The sequence below is a fragment of the Pteropus vampyrus genome, unplaced genomic scaffold, assembly GCF_000151845.1.
Source record: "Pteropus vampyrus isolate Shadow unplaced genomic scaffold, Pvam_2.0 Scaffold19, whole genome shotgun sequence".
NCBI classification, from domain to species: domain Eukaryota; kingdom Metazoa; phylum Chordata; class Mammalia; order Chiroptera; family Pteropodidae; genus Pteropus; species Pteropus vampyrus.
This window is the reverse complement of record NW_011888800.1, coordinates 12,756,674-12,780,440: the sequence shown is the minus strand read 5'-3', so window position 1 is coordinate 12,780,440 and position 23,767 is coordinate 12,756,674. Positions and strand designations below refer to the sequence as shown.

Genomic DNA, 23,767 nt, shown 5'->3' with positions numbered 1-23,767 from the left:
TGTCTGACTTATTTCACTTAGTATAATACCTTCTAGGTCCATTCATGGTGTCGCAAATGTTAATATTCCACTGTATATATGTATCACATCTTCTTTATCCATTTGTCTTTTGATTGGAATATTTAATGCATTTATGTTTAAAGTAATTATTGATAGGCTTGTAGTTATTGCTATTTTATTGTTTTCTGAATATTTTTTCTCCCTTATTCTCTTGTATAGTGATGACTCTCTGGAGTGTTGTGTTTGGATTCTTTTCTCTTTATTTCTTGTATATATCTTATAGATTTTTGGTTTGTGGTTACCATGTGCTTCATATATATCAGCTATGTTATGGTCTCTTAAATACTAACACATTCTAAAATCACTAGTATTTTTACTCACTCTCTCCATGTTTATGTTTTCGTCATTATTTTTTACTTCTTGTGTGTGTGTGTGTTTGTGTGTATTCCTTAATTTACTGTTGTAATTACACATGATCTTCCTACTTTTGCCATTTACCCTTTGTACTAATTTTATTCTTGGTTGATCCACTTATTATGTGTTTGCCTTTGTTAGTGAGAATTTTTTTCTTTGATATTCTCTTATTCATATTTTTTATTTTTTTTCTTCCTCTTCTTAAAATAGTACCTTTAACATTTCTTGTAATACTGGTTTGGTGGTGATGAACTCCGTCAGGTTTTTCTTGTCTGGGAAGCTCTTTATTACTTTGATGGGTAGGGTAATCTTTGTTGTAGGTTCTTGCTTTTCATGCCAATCCCTTCTGGTCATCAAGGTTTCCATTGAAAAATCAGCTGACAGTCTTATGGGTGCTCCTTCGTAGGTAACTAACTACTTTTCTCTTGCTACTTTTAAGATCTTCTCTTTCGCATTTTAATGATGATGTGTATTGCTGTGGGCCTATTTTGGTTCATCTTGTTTAGGACGCCCTGCACTTCCTGGGCTTGTATGTCTATTTCCTTCACCAGGTTAGGATAAGTTTTCTGTCATTATTTCTTGAAATAGATTTTCAATCCCTAGCTCTCTCTCTCTCTCTCTTCCCCTTCTGGTACCTCTATGATGCAAATGCTGTTACACTTGATATTGTCTTAGAAGTCCCTTAAACTATTCTCATGTTTTTGGATTCTTTTTTCTTGTCGCTGCTCTGATTGGGTGTTTTCTGCTACTTGCTACTTTGTTTTCCAAATCATTGATTCGATTCTCTGCTTTATCTAATCTGTGATTGATTCCATCTAATATATTCATTTCGATTATTGTATCATTCATTTATGACTGGTTCTTTTTTATGTTTTCCATCTCCTTTTTTTGTTTCCTCTTTGTTGAAGTTCTCACTGAGACCATCTATTCTCCCTCTGAGTTCTTTGAGCATCCTTATAACCAATGTTTTGAACTTTGCATCTGGTGGGTTGCTTGCCTCTATTTTGTTTAGTTATTTTTCCGGAGTTTTGTCCTGTTCTTTCAATTGGGACATAGTTCTTTGTCTCCTCATTTTGACTACCTCCGTGTGTTTATTTCTGTGTATTAGGTAGATCTGCTACATCTCTTGTTTTAACAGAGTGGCCTTAGTAGGTGTCCTGTGAGGCTCAGTGGTACAGTCTTCTTGTTCACCTGAATCGGTTGCTTCACGGGTGTCCCTTGTGTGAGTTGTGCGTGCTCTTCTGTTGTAGTTGAGCCTTGATTGCTGTTTGCATGTCAGTAGATGGGATTGACCTTCAAGCTGACTAGCTCTGAAGGACTGGCTGTGACTGTAGCAGACAAGCTTTTATGCGGGGACTGACCCCACAGACTGGGATTTGCTTTAGCGGGTGCTCTAGTGCCTGCCTGCCCAGTTCACCCTTTATGCTATTTATTGGATAGTGCTCTGGTGTGGTCTGAAGCCAGCCACCAGGTGTGTTGGTTCTGGGATCTCTTGGGAGGGGCTCTGGTGCAGGCCAAAGTCAGGTGCTGCCTGTGTCTGGCCTGGGGCTACCTGATGAGGAGAGGGGCACACTTTGATCCTGGGAAATGGAAGCTTTGGGGATGGGATTTTGTTCCTGAATGCCTTATTAGGAGGAATCACCTCATTTAGCTTTTCTCTGTCTTGAAATTTATAAAAGTCAAGGAATATGGCCCAGCTATGCCAAAGAATTTGATGGAGAAAGTTTTTGAAGGTGCATGAAATGATTTTAAAATATTACCATATATAAACAATATTTTATAAAGCACTAAATACTATAGGGATGATTTTCCTGATTTTACTTATGGATCCAGAAACATTCAGAACTTATTGCTTATGCTCACATTAATTTTCCTCTATAGATGCCAATTTTGTTAATGATTTTTCAATTACACTTTTGTGGTGCCACAAAGAAAGCTACCAGAACTGCTTAACTATTGTGTAGCTTTTTCTATCTCTGTGACGGGGGAAAATGTACTGTTCAGATGTTCCTACCATGGTTCCCCTGAATTACAAGGCTATGTACTTGAACCTCATTGAAGATTTAGAAGAAAGTATTCTTTCCATACAGAAATCTTTACTTGATGTAAGTATGAAAGATTATTTTGTTATTTTTTTTCTCTGTAACGTGTGGGGGATAGTCTTTGCCATTAAAGTTGTGATGTGTAATTATAGACAAAATAGGTCAGACTATTTTAAAAGACCTTGTAGGTGTTTTTTTTTTTCTTAGTGAATTTTGTATCTTTGTAAAATCACTTTTTTACCTTTCATTTGAGGCGTACTAAAATGTTGATGTGGTCTGTTTTGTTTTAGGGTTGCTTCTTTTTCATTTCTTATTCTTTATGTCTTTGGGTCAACTCTGATATGGCTAAATCTCAAAATGATTTTTCAGTTTACCCTGCATGAGCAGATAGCCAATAAATTAAGTTAGTAATATTAGGATCAAATAAATTTTGAGACGAATGTAACTTTTCATTGAAATAGAATATTTTTTCTCTTCTTTCAATTTTAAAGAACCAAATGGATTGAGGGAGCTTTAAAAAAATGATCCAGTGAATATTTGAAATATATATGGGAGTAAAGAAGTATCCCCTCTTCCCACCTCACATATCCCATTTCCACTCCCAAGTTTGACTTCACCAAAACTGACAATTGGAACATACCTTTCAGACCTTTCTTAGAATATTTTAATTTAATTTTTACCATATGTATTTTGTATATGAAAGTTTTTTTTATTATAAATGTAATACTCAGATATAACTGCATTTCATTTCTTTTATTATAATGACAAGAAGTGAGGGAAAAAAAATCTGTCATAGACTAAGGAGTACCTCATTTTCTTCCAAGGATTTAAACAGAATATTTAATATCTTTAAAATTCACTTTGCATAATTTTATGGGATTGATTTATTTATTTTGGACGGACTCAATCAACTTGTTAATTTAACCTGTGCTTAATTTGAAAGAGAAATCATTATAAACAGTCTTCCTACTATTTAGTAACGTAATACTTACTGAGATTTGATGTTATATTGAGATTTGAAGAAAGTCATTTACAGATATTGAAATTCAAAAAATTAGACAGTTTATTCATTTCCATCACAGTTTATCTTGAAACTTGAATTAATTTATTCTATCTCTAGTTTTTATAGGCAGAATGCTAAAGATGTGAGTTTTCTAGAAAAAAAATTGGAGTGAAGTCAAATGCTTTTGTCAGTTTTAGAGTTATGCTTTCGAGAGTGCTCTCTGTAGAAAACTGAATCTTACAGCTTTCTTTTTATTCAACTTTTATAAAAGCTGCGTATTATCATCTTTTTATCATTGGAATTAGGTGGCTGTCCACTAATTAGTCACTCCCCAAGAGGTTTCTCTCACATTATTAGAGCTTTCAAGGGCTTCTAGACCACTTTCTCCTATTCTCACCACCTGGGCAAAGTACATCTGGCTATTAGAGTCTCTGGGGGAAGTCTGATTGTCAGGTCTCCAAGGTCTGGTTACTGGTTGAACAGGATTGTGAGACGCAGGTCTACCCTGTGATAACATAATACAGTTATTGTACCATTATTCTGACTTGCTGTGTTTCCACAAAGAAGTTTTTAAATTCTGTTGTAATGTATGTGTATTTAAACCTAAGATCTTCATAGAAAAAAGTAAAGCCTTCTAATATAAATCATAGAATTGTCTGTTCTCCTTTCCCTAAGTCAAATGATGAACATAATTTGTGTGGAACTTAAGACACATATTAAATGTAGAAATTAGGAACTACTTTGACTTCTACAGTTAAAAGCACTTGTTCCAAGGCAGCTTTGGTTTGTCATCTTGTGTGTAAGTCAAGGGGATATTGACACTGACTTTTCTGTCTCAGTTGCAGCAGTTACTCACAGACCTTCCTCATGATATGCTGGATGACGACCTGTCCTCCCCTGAGCTCCAGTATTCGGACTGCAGCGAGGATGGCACAGAGGGAGAGTAAGGACTTGAAATCACTTTCACTTGTGTATTTCAATTCTATAAGTCTTGTTTTTCTGCAGGTAATAGTAATGTATATGATTATAAAATTGTTGACTAATTCTTAAACTTGTAGGTGAAGGTTGGAGGGAAAACATGTTAAAATCTTGGGGTTCTTTGTGATATCTATGTCCAAATCAGGATAGGCTCTAAATCTAAAGTATTGATTTTTCTTAAGACCTCATCGTTCTGAGAAATCAGAGATGAACTGGAATGAGCATCAAGTGCTGCCTAAATCTAAAAGTGTAAATGTAAGTATTTGGTATGACAGTATCTTTGATGAGGGTGGGACTAGATCTTAGTGCTTTTGTCTTAACTCTTGTTATGTAATAGGACTATAATGAGATTCGGGATGTATGTATTGGAGAGAAAATTGGCAATGGCTGGGAAGAGAATCAAAATAAGACTGAAGACCAGCATCCTGGGTACCATCCCAAAGAAGGTGGAGATGAAGGCGGAAGTGGTTATAGTCCTCCAAGTAAATATGAACAGACTGATTTATATCACCTTCCTGAAAACTTTAGGCCATATACGAATGGTCAGAAGCAGGAATTTAATAGCCAACCAACCAATGTAATTAAATTTTCAGATCCTCAAAGGAATCATTTTCAGGTATTACAAGAACTTGACTTTCAAGAATTTGTGTATATATGTGCACCCACTTGCTTATATGTGTGTATTTAAGAAATGTATGTAGGTACAATGGTAAGATTTATTTTAAGTATAAAAACTTCTGAGTACAATTATTCAGGCTCATGCTGAATCAGTCATGCTGTTTTCTCTTTAATGAAATCATGATCTTAAGTCATAATTTTAAAATAGAGATTTTATGGAGAGAATTAAATGTTACAAGTAAAGTCTATTGAAGAATAACAATCTTTATTTACTGCTGCTTCTTGCTTCTACCACTTTACCATGCTTCAGTGAGAAGCTACATTCAGGTATCTTGATAAGTTTTAAAGCAGTAAATCTATGTAGATGATACCATTTAATTACCTTGATTTTCTAGCTCGCCACTCTTATAACAAATTTTAGGTCAGACACTTCAAAGCTGATATCTGATTTGTGATAATATAGCAGTAGAAAGGATGAATGATAAGGAAAGAAACTTTTTTTTTTAAACCCTGGCACTGTTTAATGAAGTAAAGCCTTAGGATACAGTTAGCTGTTTCTTAGACTTCTCAATGACAATTCATGCCTCATTTTGCCAATAAGCTATTCTGTGTCACCCAATGATAAGATGAATTTTCTATGTTTATAGAGTACTATTCATTCCACAAAAGTTATTTATTACTTATTACATATGCATTGTATCACGTTCTTGTTACTGAATATGTGTATTTTTATATTTTCAAGATGTTGGCATCATCTAAATCATTCTTAAGTCTTCATATAGTCTTATTTGAATTCTTGAGTGTTATTTATGGAATTGGCCCATTATACGCTCAAAGGTACAGTTAAAATGTGTGAAATTATATTTTGCACTTTTAATTAAATGTTAAATAAGTTATTTTTAAGCAAAGATGTATGTATAAAATTTGTCATTGTACCACAATTAAGTCTAACAAAATTAAGGTGTCTAATTCAGATAATTTTTTAAGAAAAGGTCAAATCCTAATTGTCAATTTCATTTACTGTCTTATAATAGCAATTTGGTACATCACAAGGTCCCAGTGTTCAAGCGTTGGAATCATATACAGTGACTTATAAACCTTATCAGTCTTCTGCTCAGAATAATGGCTCACCAACCCAGGAGATAGGAGGAAGTGACACATTTGAAGGCCTGCAAAAACAATTTTTAGGAGCAAATGAAAGTATGTATCAAGTTTATATTTATTTCGTAAGAACATAATCGCGAATTTTAAACACTTTAAGCATGTTCAAAAATTATTTTTTGTAAGTATGATAATGGAATTATGGGGGTTTTTTTTAGAAGAACCCTTGTTATTAGAGATACATCCTGAAGTATTTATGAATAAATCAATATGAAGTCTAGGATTTACCTCAAATAATATGTTGTTGGGGAGTAATATTGGTTGGGGATATAGATAAAGCAAGACCGGCTATGAGTTCATAATTGCTGAATGGATTTATGGGAGTCACTGTGCTCTTTTCTCTCTACCTTCTTATATATTTGAAACTTTGCATAATAAACTAAAATTTTTCTCAACCGTATGTTTCAGTCATTGTAGTTGGTTAAGACTTTTCATTAGCCTCATATTTTTCTTAAGTCTAATTTGGAAAATGAAATATTGTTTTCCCTTCAATCTTAGATTTTTCATTATATAGAAATTTAATTTAGTAAATCATCGATTATCATCTTAATTTTTTTTGATTTTTAGAGTTTTAGTGTAATAATTAGGCAACCCTGATATAAATTACTTTATATTCAGAATTTAAACTAGACATATTTTAGATTTAGTCAAAAAAAAAATTTTGGATTGTATATATATAAATATGAGAATGAGAAAAGTACTACTAGAGAATTTTGAGGAGATGAAATGTCCAAAACCCCAAATCGAAACTTGTACTGTGACTAACCTGAATTAGCATTTTCACATGCTCACCTTTTTTTTATCATACCCTCTGTGAAATAACTTCTAACTGTTGTGCACGTTAAAGAACCAGTGTGATTCTAGAGTGTGAACAGCAAGTTTTTTGTTTGCTTTTTTAACATTTAAGAAGCTGGGGGGAGGGTCATATTGGATATTCTGGCTTTCCTGGGCTATGCCGAAGAGAAAACTGGACTTCATGCTCTAACTTCACAGCCCCACTTCTGTCATACACTTGGGCTACAGGACAGTAGAACTCACTCGCCCTCGAAGGAGTCAAAGCTAACATGGCGGTGGCCTCTCTTTGTTTATAAGTTTTGGTGGAATGAAGGGTTGAAGAAGTGTTCATTGTGTATGGCAGGACTAGTTTTAGGCTGTGTAGATAAGCATCACAACAGTGGCCTGCCTTCTTGGTGGTGTTTTCCTCTCAGTTCCCATGTTCAGTTGGTGTTTATATTTCCTGGTTTTTCTGCATGTATAACCTTTTATCAGTTTCTTAACAATCTGCATTTTATCAAATTGATTTATTTTTTGTTTTGGTTATACATTTGCCTAAATTTGACATTTGGAAGTTAATTAAATAACTTAATGGGAGTACCAAATTTAGCGATGACAGATGCTAAGCAATAGTTTAAAAAAATGACTTTGAAGAGAGGTGTGGCTTATATATTGTGTTTATCCCTGTCCTAAGGCTCTAGATGAGTGTGACTTGTAACAAAATTTTTAATCTACAGTCTTTTTGTGTTTTAACCATATCTCTTTTTAAAAAGAGGACTACTTTGCTAGCAAGTAGGAACATTCTAGTAGAAAATGAAGAATATTTGTTATTGTGTAATTGAAGCATTATCCTTCTACGAATCATTTTTTTCTTTTCTCCCCCATTTTAAGTGATCCCTAAAACAACTTTAATTATTTCTGAAAGGAGATCTCAAAATTCTTTATTAGTCTATTTATTCAGCAGTTAGGTACCAGCATAGATATGAATACAATATAATTCCACTCTTGCTTAAAATAAAAAATTTTGAGAAGGATATCCAGAAATTTTCTTTAAAAATGATTTTATTGAAGAAGATGTAAGGAAGGTACATGAAATCCATCGGTGGTGGTTAAGGAGGCAAGAGGAAGCTCTATAATTGGATAAGAGGCAAAATTGAGAAACACATACTTCTTTTACATTGATGGGTACAGGATAGTTAATAATTAACATTTACAGCACTTTAAGATGGTATGTGGGGAACAAGATAATGATGAGGGGTTCTGCTGTCTGGTGCTCTGGTACCTGCGGTTGTGCCTTTGGGGGTGAAAAAAGAAAATTACTCTGACATTTCCAAGGTATGTTTTCTTAGATGTATAAGAACAATGGACAGACCTCACAGTAAAGATTGACCTTTGCCAAAGAAGCTATAGGCCTGGGACATAACTACCGATATGATCTGCCAACTAGATATTTGTGATCAGATCGTCCATCCTGCGTTGTTACTTTTGGTCACTGAGCTTGATGTGCCTGATGTGTGGCCCCCTTGAGCTTATCAAGTTTATTACATAGCTCCTTTTTTGTTCACATTGGTATATATTTTAATTTAGCCAAAATGGTCGTTATTAAGGGTTATATACTAAACCAGTGACTTTTAAAACTTTTTTGACAGTGACCACAGTAAGACGTATATATTTTACATTGTGATGCCATCTATAATATTTATATAAATAAGCATATATAACTGAAACAGTTTTACAAAATAATACTTATTTGTACTACATGATGTACTCTGATATATTCTGTTATAGTCTATCTCGTTTTCTTTTTTTCTTTAAGAAATGCTAGTCTCAAACCACTGAATTGTTTTCATGATACTTAATGAGTTATATCCACAGTTTGAAAAATAGTGCCCTAAAGAACCACAATTTATATTTTGGTACGCTTTTATCTAATAAATTGTCTTTAATTCCAAATCAGATTCTGCAGAAAATATGCAGATTATTCAACTTCAGGTTCTTAACAAAGCCAAAGAGAGACAACTAGACAATTTATTTGAAAAGTTAAATGAAAGTGAGCATCAAATGAGATATCTGAATCACCAGCTTCTGATGATCAAAGGTAAGATGACAACTGTTGTTTATGAGGTACTCTAGAGCTAGATATCTTGTTTCCACAACAACCTCATTTTAAATATGAAGCTTAGAGAGTTGATGCACATGGTCAGAGGGCTCATAGTCAGTCAGAAGGAAACAAAACCCAGGACTTTTAACACATTTCCTTGAATTACTACTTTTCTCCAGAACATACTCTTTTGAGGTACTACTTTTCTCCGTTTTCTTTCTCCTCTTCTTTCTATTAGGCTGTTAGAATCAATGAACATCATTTAGCTATGTTGATAGCATTGTGTTCTAAGAAGTTGTTGATCCCTTACATGGTTTATCTTGGATGAAGTATTACAATTTCCAGAGAGACTTGTGTTTACTTTGCAATACATTTTCTCAGCCCACAAATTAACGTAATATTTTAATCCAACTAAGAGCTAATGATCCTGAACTTCTTTAGGTATTCCAAGGAGAAAAAAGGAGCCATGTCTGGGAGAAGCACATAAATACAAATTCAAATTATAATTGCTTGCTCTTTGTGCTTTCTGTAGTTTTGGTCAATGTTGAACTTTCATTTACAGAATAATATTACTGAACTAGAGTTCATTTTAAACTTAATCGATGGTGGAAAAAGGTCTCTTTCTATAATGCCCATAAAATTTATTTTGAGAGAAGAACTCGTGAGCGGTTATAGTAAAGTACGTGGGAAGAATTTAAGGTTAAATGAATTTAAGAGTTCATTGCAAGTATGTATAAAAAGTAATTAGTCCTCAGATTCCCTCTTGATTAGCAGAGGATTGTCACTTCTCAAGTAAACAAATGCCAAAATCACTGTTAGGAAATCTTTTAGTCCCCAAAAGGATGCAATAAGATTTTTGAAGGAAGTGGTTCTGGTTCTCTAAAATATTTTTGGTGTCATTCAGGCATTCTTTTTTGGAACTTTTCTAGTTTTCTCTAGATCAACTAAAGTTCAGTATCTGAATTGAACTGATTGCAACATTTATATGTGATACAGATCTGATATTTGATAGAGATTGTGACAATTGGGGTCCCTCTGTAGTAACATATTATTAATATCAACATTTTTAATGTTCTAGATGAAAAAGATGGTTTGGCCCTCAGCCTTCAAGAGTCACAGAAACTCTTTCAGAATGGAAAAGAAAGAGAGATACAGCTCGAAGCACAAATAAAAGTACTGGAAACCCAAATACAAGCATTAAAAGCCAATGAAGAACAGGTAAATATTTTATCTTGATTATTTATGGTAAAAAGTTATTTATTATAGTGAAATATTTACTTACTTAACTTTTGGTCTGGTAGGACCAAATTTAGAAGAACTTCGAAATTTCTACCTTCTTCTACTATAAGCCTGCTATTCTTTTCCTTACTTGGAGGAATAGTGCTCCCATCCACCTAGTCATTTACACATCAGAAATCTGGAGGAGACCTCAGCTCCTCTGTTCCCTTTCATCTTGTCAGCTGCTACGCTCTGCTGAGTCTCTTCATTTCTATCCACATGTTCCTAATTTGGGATTTTACCTTCTATTACAAAAGTCTCTTAGCTAGCCTCCAGTCTTTTATTTCTTCTCCAAATTCTTTCTTGTGGTCATCTGCATAATCTTTCTAAAATACAGTTCTGATTATATCTTTCCCTTGCTTAAAGCCTTTCAATGATCCCACTTTACCTGTGGGATAAAGCATGGTGTCAGGATGACCATCTGATCCTTGCCTATCTCCTCTCTTACTTTCCTCAAACTCAACAATCCGTTTAATGTTTTTGTGTACTTGTATGTGCCGACTCCTCTCTTTGGAATGCATTTTCCATGGCACACTGCTATTGGATTGGTAAGCTCCTGCTCACAGATTTTTCCTTCAAGTCTCCCCTGCTTTCCTCCTGAAGCCAGGTGATCACATCTTATAATAGACCTAGAACATCTTGAAGGCAAGAATGGGCTGCCTTCATCTGTGTAGTCCCACCTCTTATTCAAGCCCAGTGCCTGACACGTAATAGGCAGCCAGTATATGTTGAGTGAACATTATTGTTTAAAATTGACCAACCTGTGTATATATTTTTTTCTCACATATATTTCCCCATACTAGCTCTGATACTATCATGACTATAGCTTTATGGTATGGTTTGAAATTTGGTAAACAAGGGCTATTCTTAATATTATTAAAAATTTTTTTAGCTCTTTTTCACATTTTTTCTTCTCCTCTAGATCTTACAAATCCAATTCTCATATTTTGTAAGAAATCTTGTTGGGATTATATTAGTGAGGCATTGTATTTACCATCTTATGGATGAGTTAACCAGGTCTTGGAAAAGTCAGATTACGCGCCCAAGGTTATAAAGCCAGTTATTGACAAAGCTTCAGAACGTAAATTTCTTGACCCCAATAGATTTGCCTTTAAAGTGGTGATATATTCTTTGATTAATGAGTTAGATAGCCATTTAACTATTAGAAATTGTCACAAGTCGTTGGTAGCCAAACCTGTTGGTGGGTGACTTATGAGAGAAATACCATTTTGGAGCGGGGAAGGAGGGTAGTTAAAAATGAAAGTGACTATAAAATAGTGACCTTGGTCTTGGATGAGATTTGTGGCTCGTTCTGAGGTTGTTTTAGTGAAAGAGTTTAAACAGTGTTGTCTCATGTCTGGCTCCTTCTCATCCTTCAGATCTTAGCTAAAAAAAGTCACCGTTTCAGAGAAGACTTCTCATTCACCTATATCTAAAGTAGCCCATAATGCCATATTCCCATACCTCTTCATTATGCAATATTCTATTACTCTATTTTAAAACTCATTTGTTTACTTGTTATTGTCTTTCTCTTTCCATGAGAAAGTAGTAAGAGTTTGGACCTTGCCTGTGTTGTCATTATGTCCTTAAGTTCTTAGAACCTTGCCTGGCACAAAGTATCCACATTATTTATTGAGCAAATGAATAAATGTATTACTCAGTTAAAGTAGCATTGGAATAAAGTGTCACTCTCTGAAATAGAATGAAGAATAAGCCACATTTTTGTGCGTAATGTAGATCTATTAGTGATCTGAGACTCAATTTTCAACCAGCAGAGTGCTGGGCTGGGAGTTGGGGCTTTCTACACACCACCCAGCAATTCTCATATACCAGCAGGGTGTCCAAGAATTTATCAATTCTGACACCATTTACATCAAATTCAGATGCCAGTCTCAATCCTAGATTGTTAACCTGTACTTCTGACCGACTGGCTGTAAATCAGAGGTTCCCACCACTCCCTCCTTGGGTACCATTAATTTGCTAGAGCGGCTCACAGAACTCAGCAACATTTTACTTACTATACCACCAGTTTATTATAAAAGGATGTAACTCAGAAACAGCCAGATGGAAGCGATGCAAAGGACAAGGTATAAAGAAAGAGCACGGAGCTTCCATGCCCTCTCTGGGCACGACACTCTCCCTAAACCCCACGTGTTCACCAACCAGAGAGCTCTCTGAAACTTGTCCTTTGGGTTTTGATGGAGGATCTGATGTATAGGCATGATCGATAAAATCATTGGCCATTGATGAGTAATTCAACCTCCAGCCTCTCTCCTTTCCCAGGAGGTCAGGGAGTGGGACTGAAAATTCCAACCCAGAAATCACATGGTTGGCTACATTTGCAACCAGCCTCACCCTTAAGTGAAAAGTCACCTCATTAATATAACAAAGGACACTTTTTATCAGCCTCCACACCGGAAATTTTAAGAGTTTTGGGAGCTGCGAACCAAGAACTGGATGAAGAGCAAATATATATGAGAAATATATTTTTGGTCATCTGAAAGACCAAATATATATTTCTTCTAAATCACAATACCGTAGTAGATTATTACCACTTTAAAAATTTTGAAAACTGATAAAGTTATTAGATTAAAAAGTGGAATTGCTTTTATGTAGTAGAAGGTTATAACTTTGTAGTCTTGTTTTAAGTTAGAAATTGCATTTATCAAAAATAAAATAGCGTAAATAAAACAATAAAAGCACCAGAATAACCAAGTGTATTGGTTTCCTTGCTGTTGTTGCTGTAACAGATTACCACAAATTTGGTGGCTCCAACCAACACCAATTTATTATCTTAAGAGTTCTGGAGGTCAGAGTTCTGAAATGGATCTCACTTGGCTAACATCAAGGTATCAGCAGGGCTCTGTTGCTCTTTGGAGACTCTAGGAGAGAATCTATTTTCTTGCCTTGTCCAGCTTCAAGGGGCTACCTGTATTCCTTGGCTTATGGCCCATTTCCATCTTCAGAGTTAGAAGTCACTGGTTCTGACTTTTCTGCCTCAGTTTTCCTCCTTTAAGAACCCTTGTACATACATTGGGTCCATCTGGGCAATCCAAGATAATCTTAAGGTCATCTGATCAGCAACTTTAATCCAGTCTGCAACCCTGATTTTCTCTTGCCACGTAACATAACACATTCATACGAGTCAGGGATTAGGACATAGACATCTTGTGGGAGCCATTGTTTAGGTTACTACACCATTATTTTCCAACTGTACAGTTATAGCTTTCAAAATGTTCTTAGTAAGTGACCATTAACAGGTTTTATCAGTCTTTCAAGAAACAGTTCTCATTTTTCTGTGACCTAACATTGGGATTGCCTCTCACACTTAGCAATGCAAACAGCACTGGGACCAGTATAGTAGCAGCAGATTCCTTGCCTGGTACCCACATTGCCATTCTGCTGAACAACATTGTCTTTCACTCTTCTTTGTTAACTAATAGATTTTATTTTTTAAGTGAATAATGTGTGCAGCAGCCATGGGCCTGATGGGTCTTAAGGAACTAGACCCATCAGGAAACTCATTCTTCTCTACTGTCATTAAAGCATGGTTAACGTTCATAAAGAGAGCACAGAGTCAAAATACTATAAACATAGATACCCTGTCTATATTTACTAGATGATTAAGAAGTCCAAAACAACTGAAATGGCTCTGGAAAGTCTGAAGCAGCAGCTGCTGGACCTTCATCATTCTGAATCCCTTCAACGCACCCGAGAGCAGCACGAGAGCATTGTTATGGGCCTCACCAAGAAGTATGAAGAGCAAGTGTTGTCCTTACAAAACAAATTGGATGCTACAGTTACTGCACTTAAGGAACAGGTTGGCATGATTGCAAATGAGCAAAGTAAAGCTGGTTATTTATTTTATTTTATTTTATTTTTTTTGAAACTGACACTGTAATTCTTAATATAGAAATTTCGAATGTCTACAGTAGGTTTTTGATTGTGAGTAAAACTTTAAAGGCAAAGTTTTTTTTTTTTTAATGTATGAATGTTCCCCAAAGGCATAATTTTGGAAATTCTTTCTCTTGTAGGATGGGTTAGTACTTTCTAAATTCTCACATCACTTCACTAGTCCTTTATTTGTAGAGTATGTATGCATATTGTTCATATTGTCATAGAATAAATCCAGATGTAAAGGAAAGTGTGTTCTGGGAGCTGGCCTGAACTTGAAAAGTTGTTAAGCAACCTGTAGAAAGCCTTTCTCGGAACTCCTACCATTTGGTAATAAACCCATCATTAAGATTGTCTAGAAGTGGTTCTTGGTAAAAGAGTTAACTTTGAGAATAATATAATAAAATAGGGAAGAAAGTCTGATCTAAAATCATTGAGATTTGAAAGTTGAGCATATTTCACAGTTTTTATTATTTTTGCCTCAAAAGGAATAAAATACTATAAGCTGATGGTGAGTCAGGTGGTAGGTTGGCTTGTGCTCCAAAACCTCAGGTAATCATTTGAATGAATAAAATTTCAGAGTACATTTTCTTAATGCAATTTCAGAATTAATTTAACCCAAAGGAAGAGAAGAAGTAAAATAAGATGTGAGGGTATGGAAAATTCCACTACACTTAAAATTCATCCTGATTTGGGTTGTTATTTCTTATTTATATAGCTCACTCTAAATTTTTCCATGATTTCAGTAGAGCTATATAAGATTGCATTATTGGCAATAATAATTGTTTGTATACCATTTTATTTTATGTACTTTATTTTATTTTTGTGAGTATTTTATGAGTTTTTATTAGATTTATTTTCCTAAATATGTTTTTATTCTTTTTATATAGAAAAATATTGTGAATTTGATCAGTGTGGAGGCTATGTAGGGGTGGAGAAAGATGAAAGCTATGCCAAATTATTGAACATTTAGTTTATATAGCATTTAAACAAATGGAATTTGAGATACAGTGTTATTAACTTTGGCTGTGTTTGGGTAGTAGCATTAAAGTTAGCTGGACTTGGAGAGTGGCCCTCCTGGTATCATGAGAGGACCTCTCTATTCTCTGTTGATTTAGACAGATTACATGGTGGAGGACTGAAATGAATTCCTAGTGTGTTCATCCCTTGTGCCTATTCCATTCTCTATTCTCACCACCCCCACCTTGCTTGCTTTAGTAGAAAAATCCTAGACTAGAACACAGAACAAACTTGACTCTGGCTGACTGGGCTTCAGATTCCTGAACTATGAATTGAAGGAGTTGATTAAAATCTTTTCCACTATTACAGTCTGTAACTGTTTTTTGTTTTAAACAGAGCATGGCACTGATGTTAGCCTCTGCATATAATTGTATAATAATTGCTTGACAAAGTGCCGATTCCAAAGTGCTTATAGTTTTTTCCTTCCAGGAATGTTTCTTATGGTATGGTATCTCTTTTGTGCTGTCAATTTGCTGAGTTGGCTTAGTAGTATTTTTAATGAAAGGTGAATTCCATATTATTTTAGAATCCAAATTGAGATTCCTGATTCAAGAGGTGCTGTAAAAATCAACCAGAAGCCAAGGAGATGCCTACCTATAAGCAGAAAAATGTATGAGTGTGTTCTACACAAAGAGGGTTGATTTTAGATTTTCTTACATAACTGGTAACCATACTACATACATACCACATTTTGCCTCTTGCCCTTTTTTTTCTTTATAAAAGTTACCGAAGAGGTGTAAAATATTTCCTTCAGATAAACCTTTTCCCACTACACTCCATTCAGCATATTGCAAAGAAAAGTAAAACAATTCTTAAAAAATAGTAGCAAGGTACAAATAACTGGGTAGTTTAGCAGATAAACTTGAATAAGTTTGCCACTGTCTAGGTTCTGAATGGCTCTCATGCAGTTACACAGAACTGTGTATGTATGTATTATGTATATTGTATGTACACAGCATTAATATAGTAGATGGTCACACATAGTAAATAAGTTTTGCTAGTTACAGAGATTCTTAACCTGGCATCTCCTAAGGCAATTGGTGACTAGGCTCCAGGGAGTTGATAAATCCTCTGAGATTGTGGGTATGATCTTCGTTTGGGTGTGAGTGCATGCAGTATTTTTGAGAAGACTCATGAGCTTATTCGGATTTTCCAAGAGGTTCATGCCTTCTCTTGCAGAAGGTTGAAAATCACTGTTTTATGAAAAACACATTCTTGGTGGGAAAGGAATACAATTGTAGATTAATTATATTATTTCATCTGTTCAGCAGAATTTCACTGAACAATAGCTAAACATCAGGATGTATACAGGCTTTATGTATATTACATTTTGAAAGACAAAATTTAACACGAGGACTGCCTAATTTAGCAATCCATGATATAGTTGGTTTTTTTCTTTTGAATGTCTTTGTAACTAGTATATTTTGAGAAATACAGGGCTTATAAAATTATATTATTAATTCGGATTTTCCTTAAGCCATCAGCTTTTCTGGGTAGAAACGATTATACACACCACATTATAACAGTTCTTTTTACTTTGGCTGAGTTCCTCTTGGGTTTTTTTGTGTGCCAGAGAAGATGAGAAGAAATGAGCTTCTCAGAGCTTGTAATGCTCCTTCAAGACAACTCTCTAATAGCAAACTATCTCCTGGACTCTCCTCCAAGCTGCCTTTTACCTTTCCCATTCATAGAAGTATCATATTCTAAGATCTCTGGGTTCTCTCTCCAAACTGCCTTCTGTATCCGTCCTCCCATTCTTAGAAGTATCCCATGAAGATCTCTGATTATCTCCTTGATGGTGTAGACCTTTTTTCATTCTGGTCTTCTTGAAATCTTCTGCTTTTGATGAAGTTCATGATCTTTGGTTTGCATGTCATGACCTTCACCTGATCTGTTTTCTATCTTTTCTTTAATTTTATATTTAAGGGCTCCACTTTAAACACTTCTATGGCTAAGGGACACACACAGACCATATGTGTGGCCTAATCCTCATTTTTCTGTGCACTAGAAATCAATTCTATTTGCTTCCATGGATTCAGCTATTATCTCTTTGTCACCACAGTTGTCTCATTTTGTCTTAAAATATGTCTGCCTTTATCAGTCTTGAACTGAGTATTCTCACTCAAGCAAAATTCATGGAAAAGATAGAACCATTCATTTGTTTTGTTTTACTGGTGTTTAAACACCACAGTTTTCTGAGTATAATCTGTTTCCCTGAACTTGTCAACAGGAAACAACATGGTTTAATTGACTGTTGCATATAGTAAAAATATTGCCACAGTCAGCCTTTTGTTTACAATGTTTTTTATATCTACCTTTTCTTGAACTTTTTTTTTTTACCAGTTCTCAGTCTCTTTTAAAATCTACTATCATCTCCCCAGCACATGAATGTTAGTTGTCTCCCCACCCCTCCTTGCACACACACACTCACACTGTCATTGATATTAGCTCATTCATTGTGTTTGCCATGTTACTTTGGTGCTTTAGAACCATACTTTTTAAGCTGGCCTGGGAATCAACAGCAGTATGCCAAGAAATTTGCAGTGTTGAATAAACATGGACCAGTTTCCAAGAGCTTCATTTTGCTGAAAAATTTGGTAGAAAAAATTTAAAGCAAACATCACTGCATTATGAAATAGAATATAAAATTCGTATGAATTTTTAAGCTAAAATAGACTTCAGAGTCCCTTTCCTCTGCTTAAGGATGCTCTCAGTATCCTTATAAGATATACTTTGGGTTGGTATCCTCAAAGCATTTTTGGGCTTTATTTTACCTGAGTTTGGGACTCCCATGGCTCATTACTCCCAAACTCATTTTCTTTTTGAAGAAACTTGTATACATTATATACACGCTCTATATTTTCTGAATATCCCCATATAGTTACACACATGCATGCATGTATGCACACACAGACACACACATTTATCCTGTTTGCTTTTCTTTGTCATTTATTTTTATTTTTAAGGTTTTTTTTTTTTTTTGCAGCTCATACTATATATAAGGTGAGATACATAGGTACCTGCAAGGAGACTATTAAGAGAAATAAGACATGTAAAAGGTAGAAAGAAAAACGTGAGAGAAATCAGGTTTAAAAGAAGTTCAGAAGAGGGAGAGATTATTTTTGTCTGCTCAGACTAAAATGAGCTTTTGGCTGTTCAGAATAGAGTGAGTATCCATGTGTTTATCTGTATCTTTGCTGTCTTGGAATACAGATTCCATGGTTCAGAATGGTCTGTCTAAATATGTATATGTATACTTATACTGACAATGTAAAATGCAAATAGGAGTGTAATACATTTCCTTTGGCTTGAATAAGATCTAATTTTAGAATAACAGTATCTTGTGAATATAGAGCAGAAAGGGACTTTAGAATTATTGGATTCAACCTTTATTAGCATAATAACAAAAGAAAAACAGACTGAGAAGTTGATGACTTGCCCAGGATCACATGACTTTATTCTCCTGACTCTCAGTCCTATGCACTTAACCTCATGATGCTGCCATGTGATGATTTTATATTTGACTTAAAATCCAATTATGTGTCATAATTGTTAGTTTAATATTTAATAACTGATCATGAAAATGACTTCTTGAACACCTTTTCCACTTAGGAAGACATTTGCTGTCATTTGAAAGATAAGGTGAAACAATTGGAAAGGAATCAAGAAACATCCAAATTAGAAAAGACTGAGATCATTAACCGATTGACAAGAAGTCTAGAGGAGAGTCAAAAGCAGTGTGCCAACTTGTTGCACTCAGGTGGGTGTCTGGGTGGGCTGTTGTCTCCTTAGGAGGCAAGTATAATATGCAGAGAGAACATAGTGGAGTCCAGGAATTATAAAAATCCAGAAAAGACAGAAAATATCATTGGTGTCATTTTTTTTAAATGCCAGTTTATTTATATTTTTTAATACTATATATACATAACTTTTTTAAACATTTTATTTTTTTGTTTTCCCTCTCCCCCTCCCTGGTGTCAGTTTTTTTTAACATTGTTATTTATATGTATAAAGGTATAGTGCATTTTTATTAGATAATTTGGAAAACACAGACAAGTATAAAGTAGAAAATAAAGATAAGCGATAATTCTGCTACACAAAGATAACTACTGTTAACATTTGAATGTATTTCCTTCAAGTAAAATGAAAGCACATGCATAGATAATTCTCTGTTTCTCTACATAGTACATTTTGAAAATATACCAAACCTGAATGTTTAAAATAGAACAAAAAAATACATGCTATAAGTTAGGTTCTGTTTCTGAAGGCTAAAACTGATTATGAAATCCTGTTATATTTTGCTTTTTAGACTTGATCTTTAATCATGTAATTCTGTCATTTTGTATGACTTATTTACTTTTTTCCCCCCTTACAATAGAATAGCCACTTACCTGGTCAGTTGAAGCCCAGTGAGTTACATTTTTGTCATGCATAAGATTCCCGACATGGCCTCCATGGTATTAAGTTTGATACTATGCTTCTTATCATTAGTTTCAGCAGTACTTCCCATTAATTTTTATAAAATAATATTAGAGTAAAAAGCAATAAAATAACCAAATGCTTATACAAACACTACGATACTGACAAAACTGCCTTGTCTGCAGGTAAGTAGCTCATACTGTGAAAATAGCTCACTGATATGCAAAAGTCACACTTCGGCACATAAAGTCCTTTCTGCCTGTTGGTGCAGTGTGTGGAAGAGTGGGGTGTTCAAAAGTTGGAAGTACTAAAGTCAAAGACTGTGTGTGTGTGTGTGTGTGTGTGTGTGTGTGTGTGTGTGTGTGTGTGTTGGTGGGGGCAACACTTGGATCTTGCTCTGGTTAGTTCCCCCTGTCTGTTTAGTTTTGTATCCTTTTGATTCTCACGGCATTACTTAATGAGCCCTTTTCTTTTCCATTAAAGGCTTTAAAAATGTGATTTTCTTTAGTTGCCTAAAATGCCATCGTTGCTTTGCTTCACCATTTCCCAGATGCTCATTTCTTTTGAGGAAACCCAATGAAGTCCCTTTTAAACAAGAACCTCCCCTAGTACATTTAAAATATTACTAAAGTTTCAGAAGCACAGTCTTAACAGGCTTCTTTCACATGAGATCGTGGTGGTGGAAATAAAAGCATTTAGAAAGAAGTAAAAGGCAGCAAGATGTAGTTTTCTTATTAGAGGATCGAAATGGCTTCCAAAGAATTTTTGCTTTGGTTTTTTTTATGAGTTGGAATGTCATGCTCCTATTAAAAGGCTTCTGGAGTGTTAAGGTCTGTAGACGTGGCTGGTTCGATTCATAGCAAGGTCACAGTAGCCCACGTCTTCAACTTCCCAAGGACACATGGGGAGCCATATTAAATCTTGGAAACATCTGGACCAGACCTGTGCCTTCTGGGTCTCACTGGCTATATACCTTTGTGCTCCTGAAAAGAAAATAAAAAGATTATAAATCAGAACTTCATCTTTTGTAGCCTCAGTGGATTCAAGGTCTTCTGTACATCATAGATGCTTTGGCCCTTTACATTTGTTGTATTCTCTGATTCTTTCCTCAATAGGCTCAGTACAGGAGGTGGCTCAGCTACGGCTCCAGCTGCAGCAAGCACAAAAGGCACATGATATGAGTGAAAACATGAACAAGGCTTTGCAAGTGAGTGTTGCCCCTTGAAAAAGACTCTGGGTAACTGAATTCCATCACCTTTCTGAACTTTGGATTTCTCTTCAAACCAGCCCATGAGAGTAGGTCATAATCTCTCCCACACAGTTGGGTAGTCAAGCTCAGGTCTGTCTAACAGCGGAGCCAGGGCCCTGCCCCCTCCTGCCAGTCGGCCTGCTACCTCCACCTCACAGCATGTCCTTTCATCTATGGGTGTGCCCCTGAGATAAGGCGGGTTTGAGCTAACCTACAGTTTAGCTGCAATTCTCTCAGGTTCTCCTTCAGTACTACTTATATTTTCCGCTGGAGGAAGAGGTCCAATGCCACCTCCACTGGAAAGAGGGGTTTTGCCTTTTCACCACTGGCAGACTAAAATACAACACGTTCTTGGCAAACCAGGCTACTCTGTCATCTACTCTAGTGAGCCAAAAAGTGCTGCCACCAGCTTCTCAGCTCAAGGGACACTTTTCATGGAAGACAAAATATAAGTGAGGGAGGTGCGAGAGAAATTACTTGCATTTGTGTTCTCATTCATTTATTCCTTTGCTCATTCGGTTTACTGGAAAACCTGATACATGCTGGCCTTTATAAAGTTATTTTTCACGTGTGTGAAAATGTATTTGAAGAAATGTTTCTGCCTTCTATCGATCATTAAAATGAATTTTGAGGCAAAGATAGAATGACTGATTCTTTCTTATAGGAAAATAATGAAAATAACTTCCAGTAATTTTGTGTTTTAGGAAGAATTAACAGAACTAAAAGATGAAATTTCTCTCTATGAATCTGCTGCAAAACTAGGAATACTTCCAAGTGACTCAGAAAGAGAATTAAATGCAGAACTCACTGAATCATATGTGGATTTGGGTATTAAAAAAGTCCACTGGAAAACATCCAAAGTTAAGAGGTATTGAGAAAATAGTTTACTGTAGAAGAACCTACATTAACATTACTGATGGTACATGGTAAGCAAGTGGCATTAGGCATGAAATACATAATCTCAGTTGTAGAACCGAGCTGACAAGGGGTTCTTGAAGGTGGGACAATGTGTTTTAGTGTTACCTAATGAAGTGTAAGTGTCTGAAATCAAAATGAATGGAAACCTCAACTGATATTGTACTGTCTTCAACACCAGTAGGCACGCCAGTTTTAGTAAGGTAAAAAATGATTAATTTAGTTCAAATATACAATGTTCTACATTGAGATTATGTATCTGTTTTACTATTAAGGCAAAGCATATTATTTTTATTATGTGAACATCGTTTAAAGCAAATGCCTGGCATTTTTTCAATGATATATGAGAAAATAAGCATTAGTTTTCCCTAGGAAACTTAGTGTGACCTTACTTTTAAAACAGATATTTTGTGTTTTATACCACCACTTAACAGATATTTTAGCAATCTCATGAAAAGGGATTATTTTATTGTCTTTCCCAGGGACTGATGGGGGAGGGAGTGGTGAAGGTAGAGGAGGGAGCATATACACGTATCATTAAACACTTAAAAGATGAATGGAGGAGAGGGTGTACATTTTTGAAGCACTTGCTCTTTGGAAGGTACGATGCAAGGCTCTGGGAGCAGAGTACAAAAGATGAGATAGAAACACTCCCTTCCCACAGGGAGCTTACATTTTGTCTAGTTGGGAACAGGGAGACGTACTTGTAAGAAACGAAGTGCTATGTGCTAAATGTTATGCTTGATGTACAAAAGGGATATTTATTCATCCCTCTACTGGACTGGGATAAGACGAGAGATGGCATTTTGGAAGAGATTGCATTCAGGCCGAGGAAAGCCTTTCTTGGTCCACTCCACCACTTTCTAGTTTATAGCTGAAGACTCAGTTTACCATCACTATTGTTTAGTGAAAGTGTTTATTGTGTTTCAGGTATCAGGCAACTAAATACAAGTATATAAATCTCCTGAAGGATTTGCTTTACAATAGGTTTTGGAACTTATATATTTTCGTACCATGATTTCATTTTCAGAAATGTAAGATGAGGTTCAGTAAATTGAAAACTCAGTCATTGGGTGATACTGTGAAACAAGATGCTATTTTAGTTTAGCAAGGCTCCATCTAGCTGGAGGTCAGTCTTCAGGGACTGTCATCTCCAAGCTCACAGCTACAAGCCAGAGAAGCAAAGAAGCAGATAGCAGAACTGATTACGTGATGTATTTAGTAGGAGCGCCTTCAGGCTCTTACTTCGGGGCCATACTGACTTAGATTTGTTTTGCACCCCATGAGTTATCTGATTTCCTAACTGATGGAAGAGTAGCTGGGGCAGAGGATTGGGAGGGGTGCTGCCATGCTTTAACATGACAGCTCAGCATTACCAAGGAGAGAACTGTGGGAACACAAAGGGCTGAAGCTGCTAATTCACATTGAACCCACACTCATGGTCCCAAGTTGTCCAAGGATGCCTTCAGCTTGGTTAGTTTACTAAACCGAAAGAGGATGTGTGCCCTATATGTTCAGACAGATTTACGTGAAATTTTAAAGTTAAAATGTACTCACCTGGACACTTTACTGCTGCTGTCAGTGTCTCATTTCCTTTTAATGCCAGATTAATTCTAAGAGGCTAGTGGAAAGAGCATGGTCTTTAGATACACATTTTGTTTTGAATCATAGTTTAGCCATTTATTATTAGCATTATGACCTTGGGCAGGTTTCTTTACTTTTCCAAGCCTGTTTACTTTTCTAAGCCTGTTTACAGGCTTTTTCTATTAAATGGATTAGAGCATATCCTGTGGGGGTTCAGGAGCAGATTAAAATAGGTAATGAATATAAAAGACCTCATGTAATATGTTCTAGCACATACTAGGCACTTAATGGTAGCTATTATTATTATTATTATTATT

The 23,767-nt window shown here is 35.5% G+C and overlaps 1 protein-coding gene across 5 annotated transcripts in view; it reads left to right on the top strand.

The window, feature by feature from the left end:
- The window catches only part of CEP152 (centrosomal protein 152), an 80,793-nt gene that overhangs the window by 11,324 nt on the left and 45,702 nt on the right, over window positions 1-23,767 (top strand). For 4 of the 5 annotated variants that reach the window (XM_011355078.2, XM_011355074.2, XM_011355075.2 and 1 more), the window contains exons 3-12: window positions 4,299-4,402; window positions 4,620-4,692; window positions 4,775-5,053; window positions 6,090-6,255; window positions 8,948-9,088; window positions 10,170-10,309; window positions 13,989-14,189; window positions 18,896-19,043; window positions 20,818-20,909; window positions 21,656-21,819. In XM_011355078.2, the coding sequence (XP_011353380.1) occupies window positions 4,299-4,402; window positions 4,620-4,692; window positions 4,775-5,053; window positions 6,090-6,255; window positions 8,948-9,088; window positions 10,170-10,309; window positions 13,989-14,189; window positions 18,896-19,043; window positions 20,818-20,909; window positions 21,656-21,819 (1,508 nt within the window). Of the gene's footprint in view, window positions 1-4,298; window positions 4,403-4,619; window positions 4,693-4,774; window positions 5,054-5,791; window positions 5,893-6,089; window positions 6,256-8,947; window positions 9,089-10,169; window positions 10,310-13,988; window positions 14,190-18,895; window positions 19,044-20,817; window positions 20,910-21,655; window positions 21,820-23,767 lie in introns of those variants that run through there. The other variant, XM_023527835.1, reaches the window with a different exon arrangement.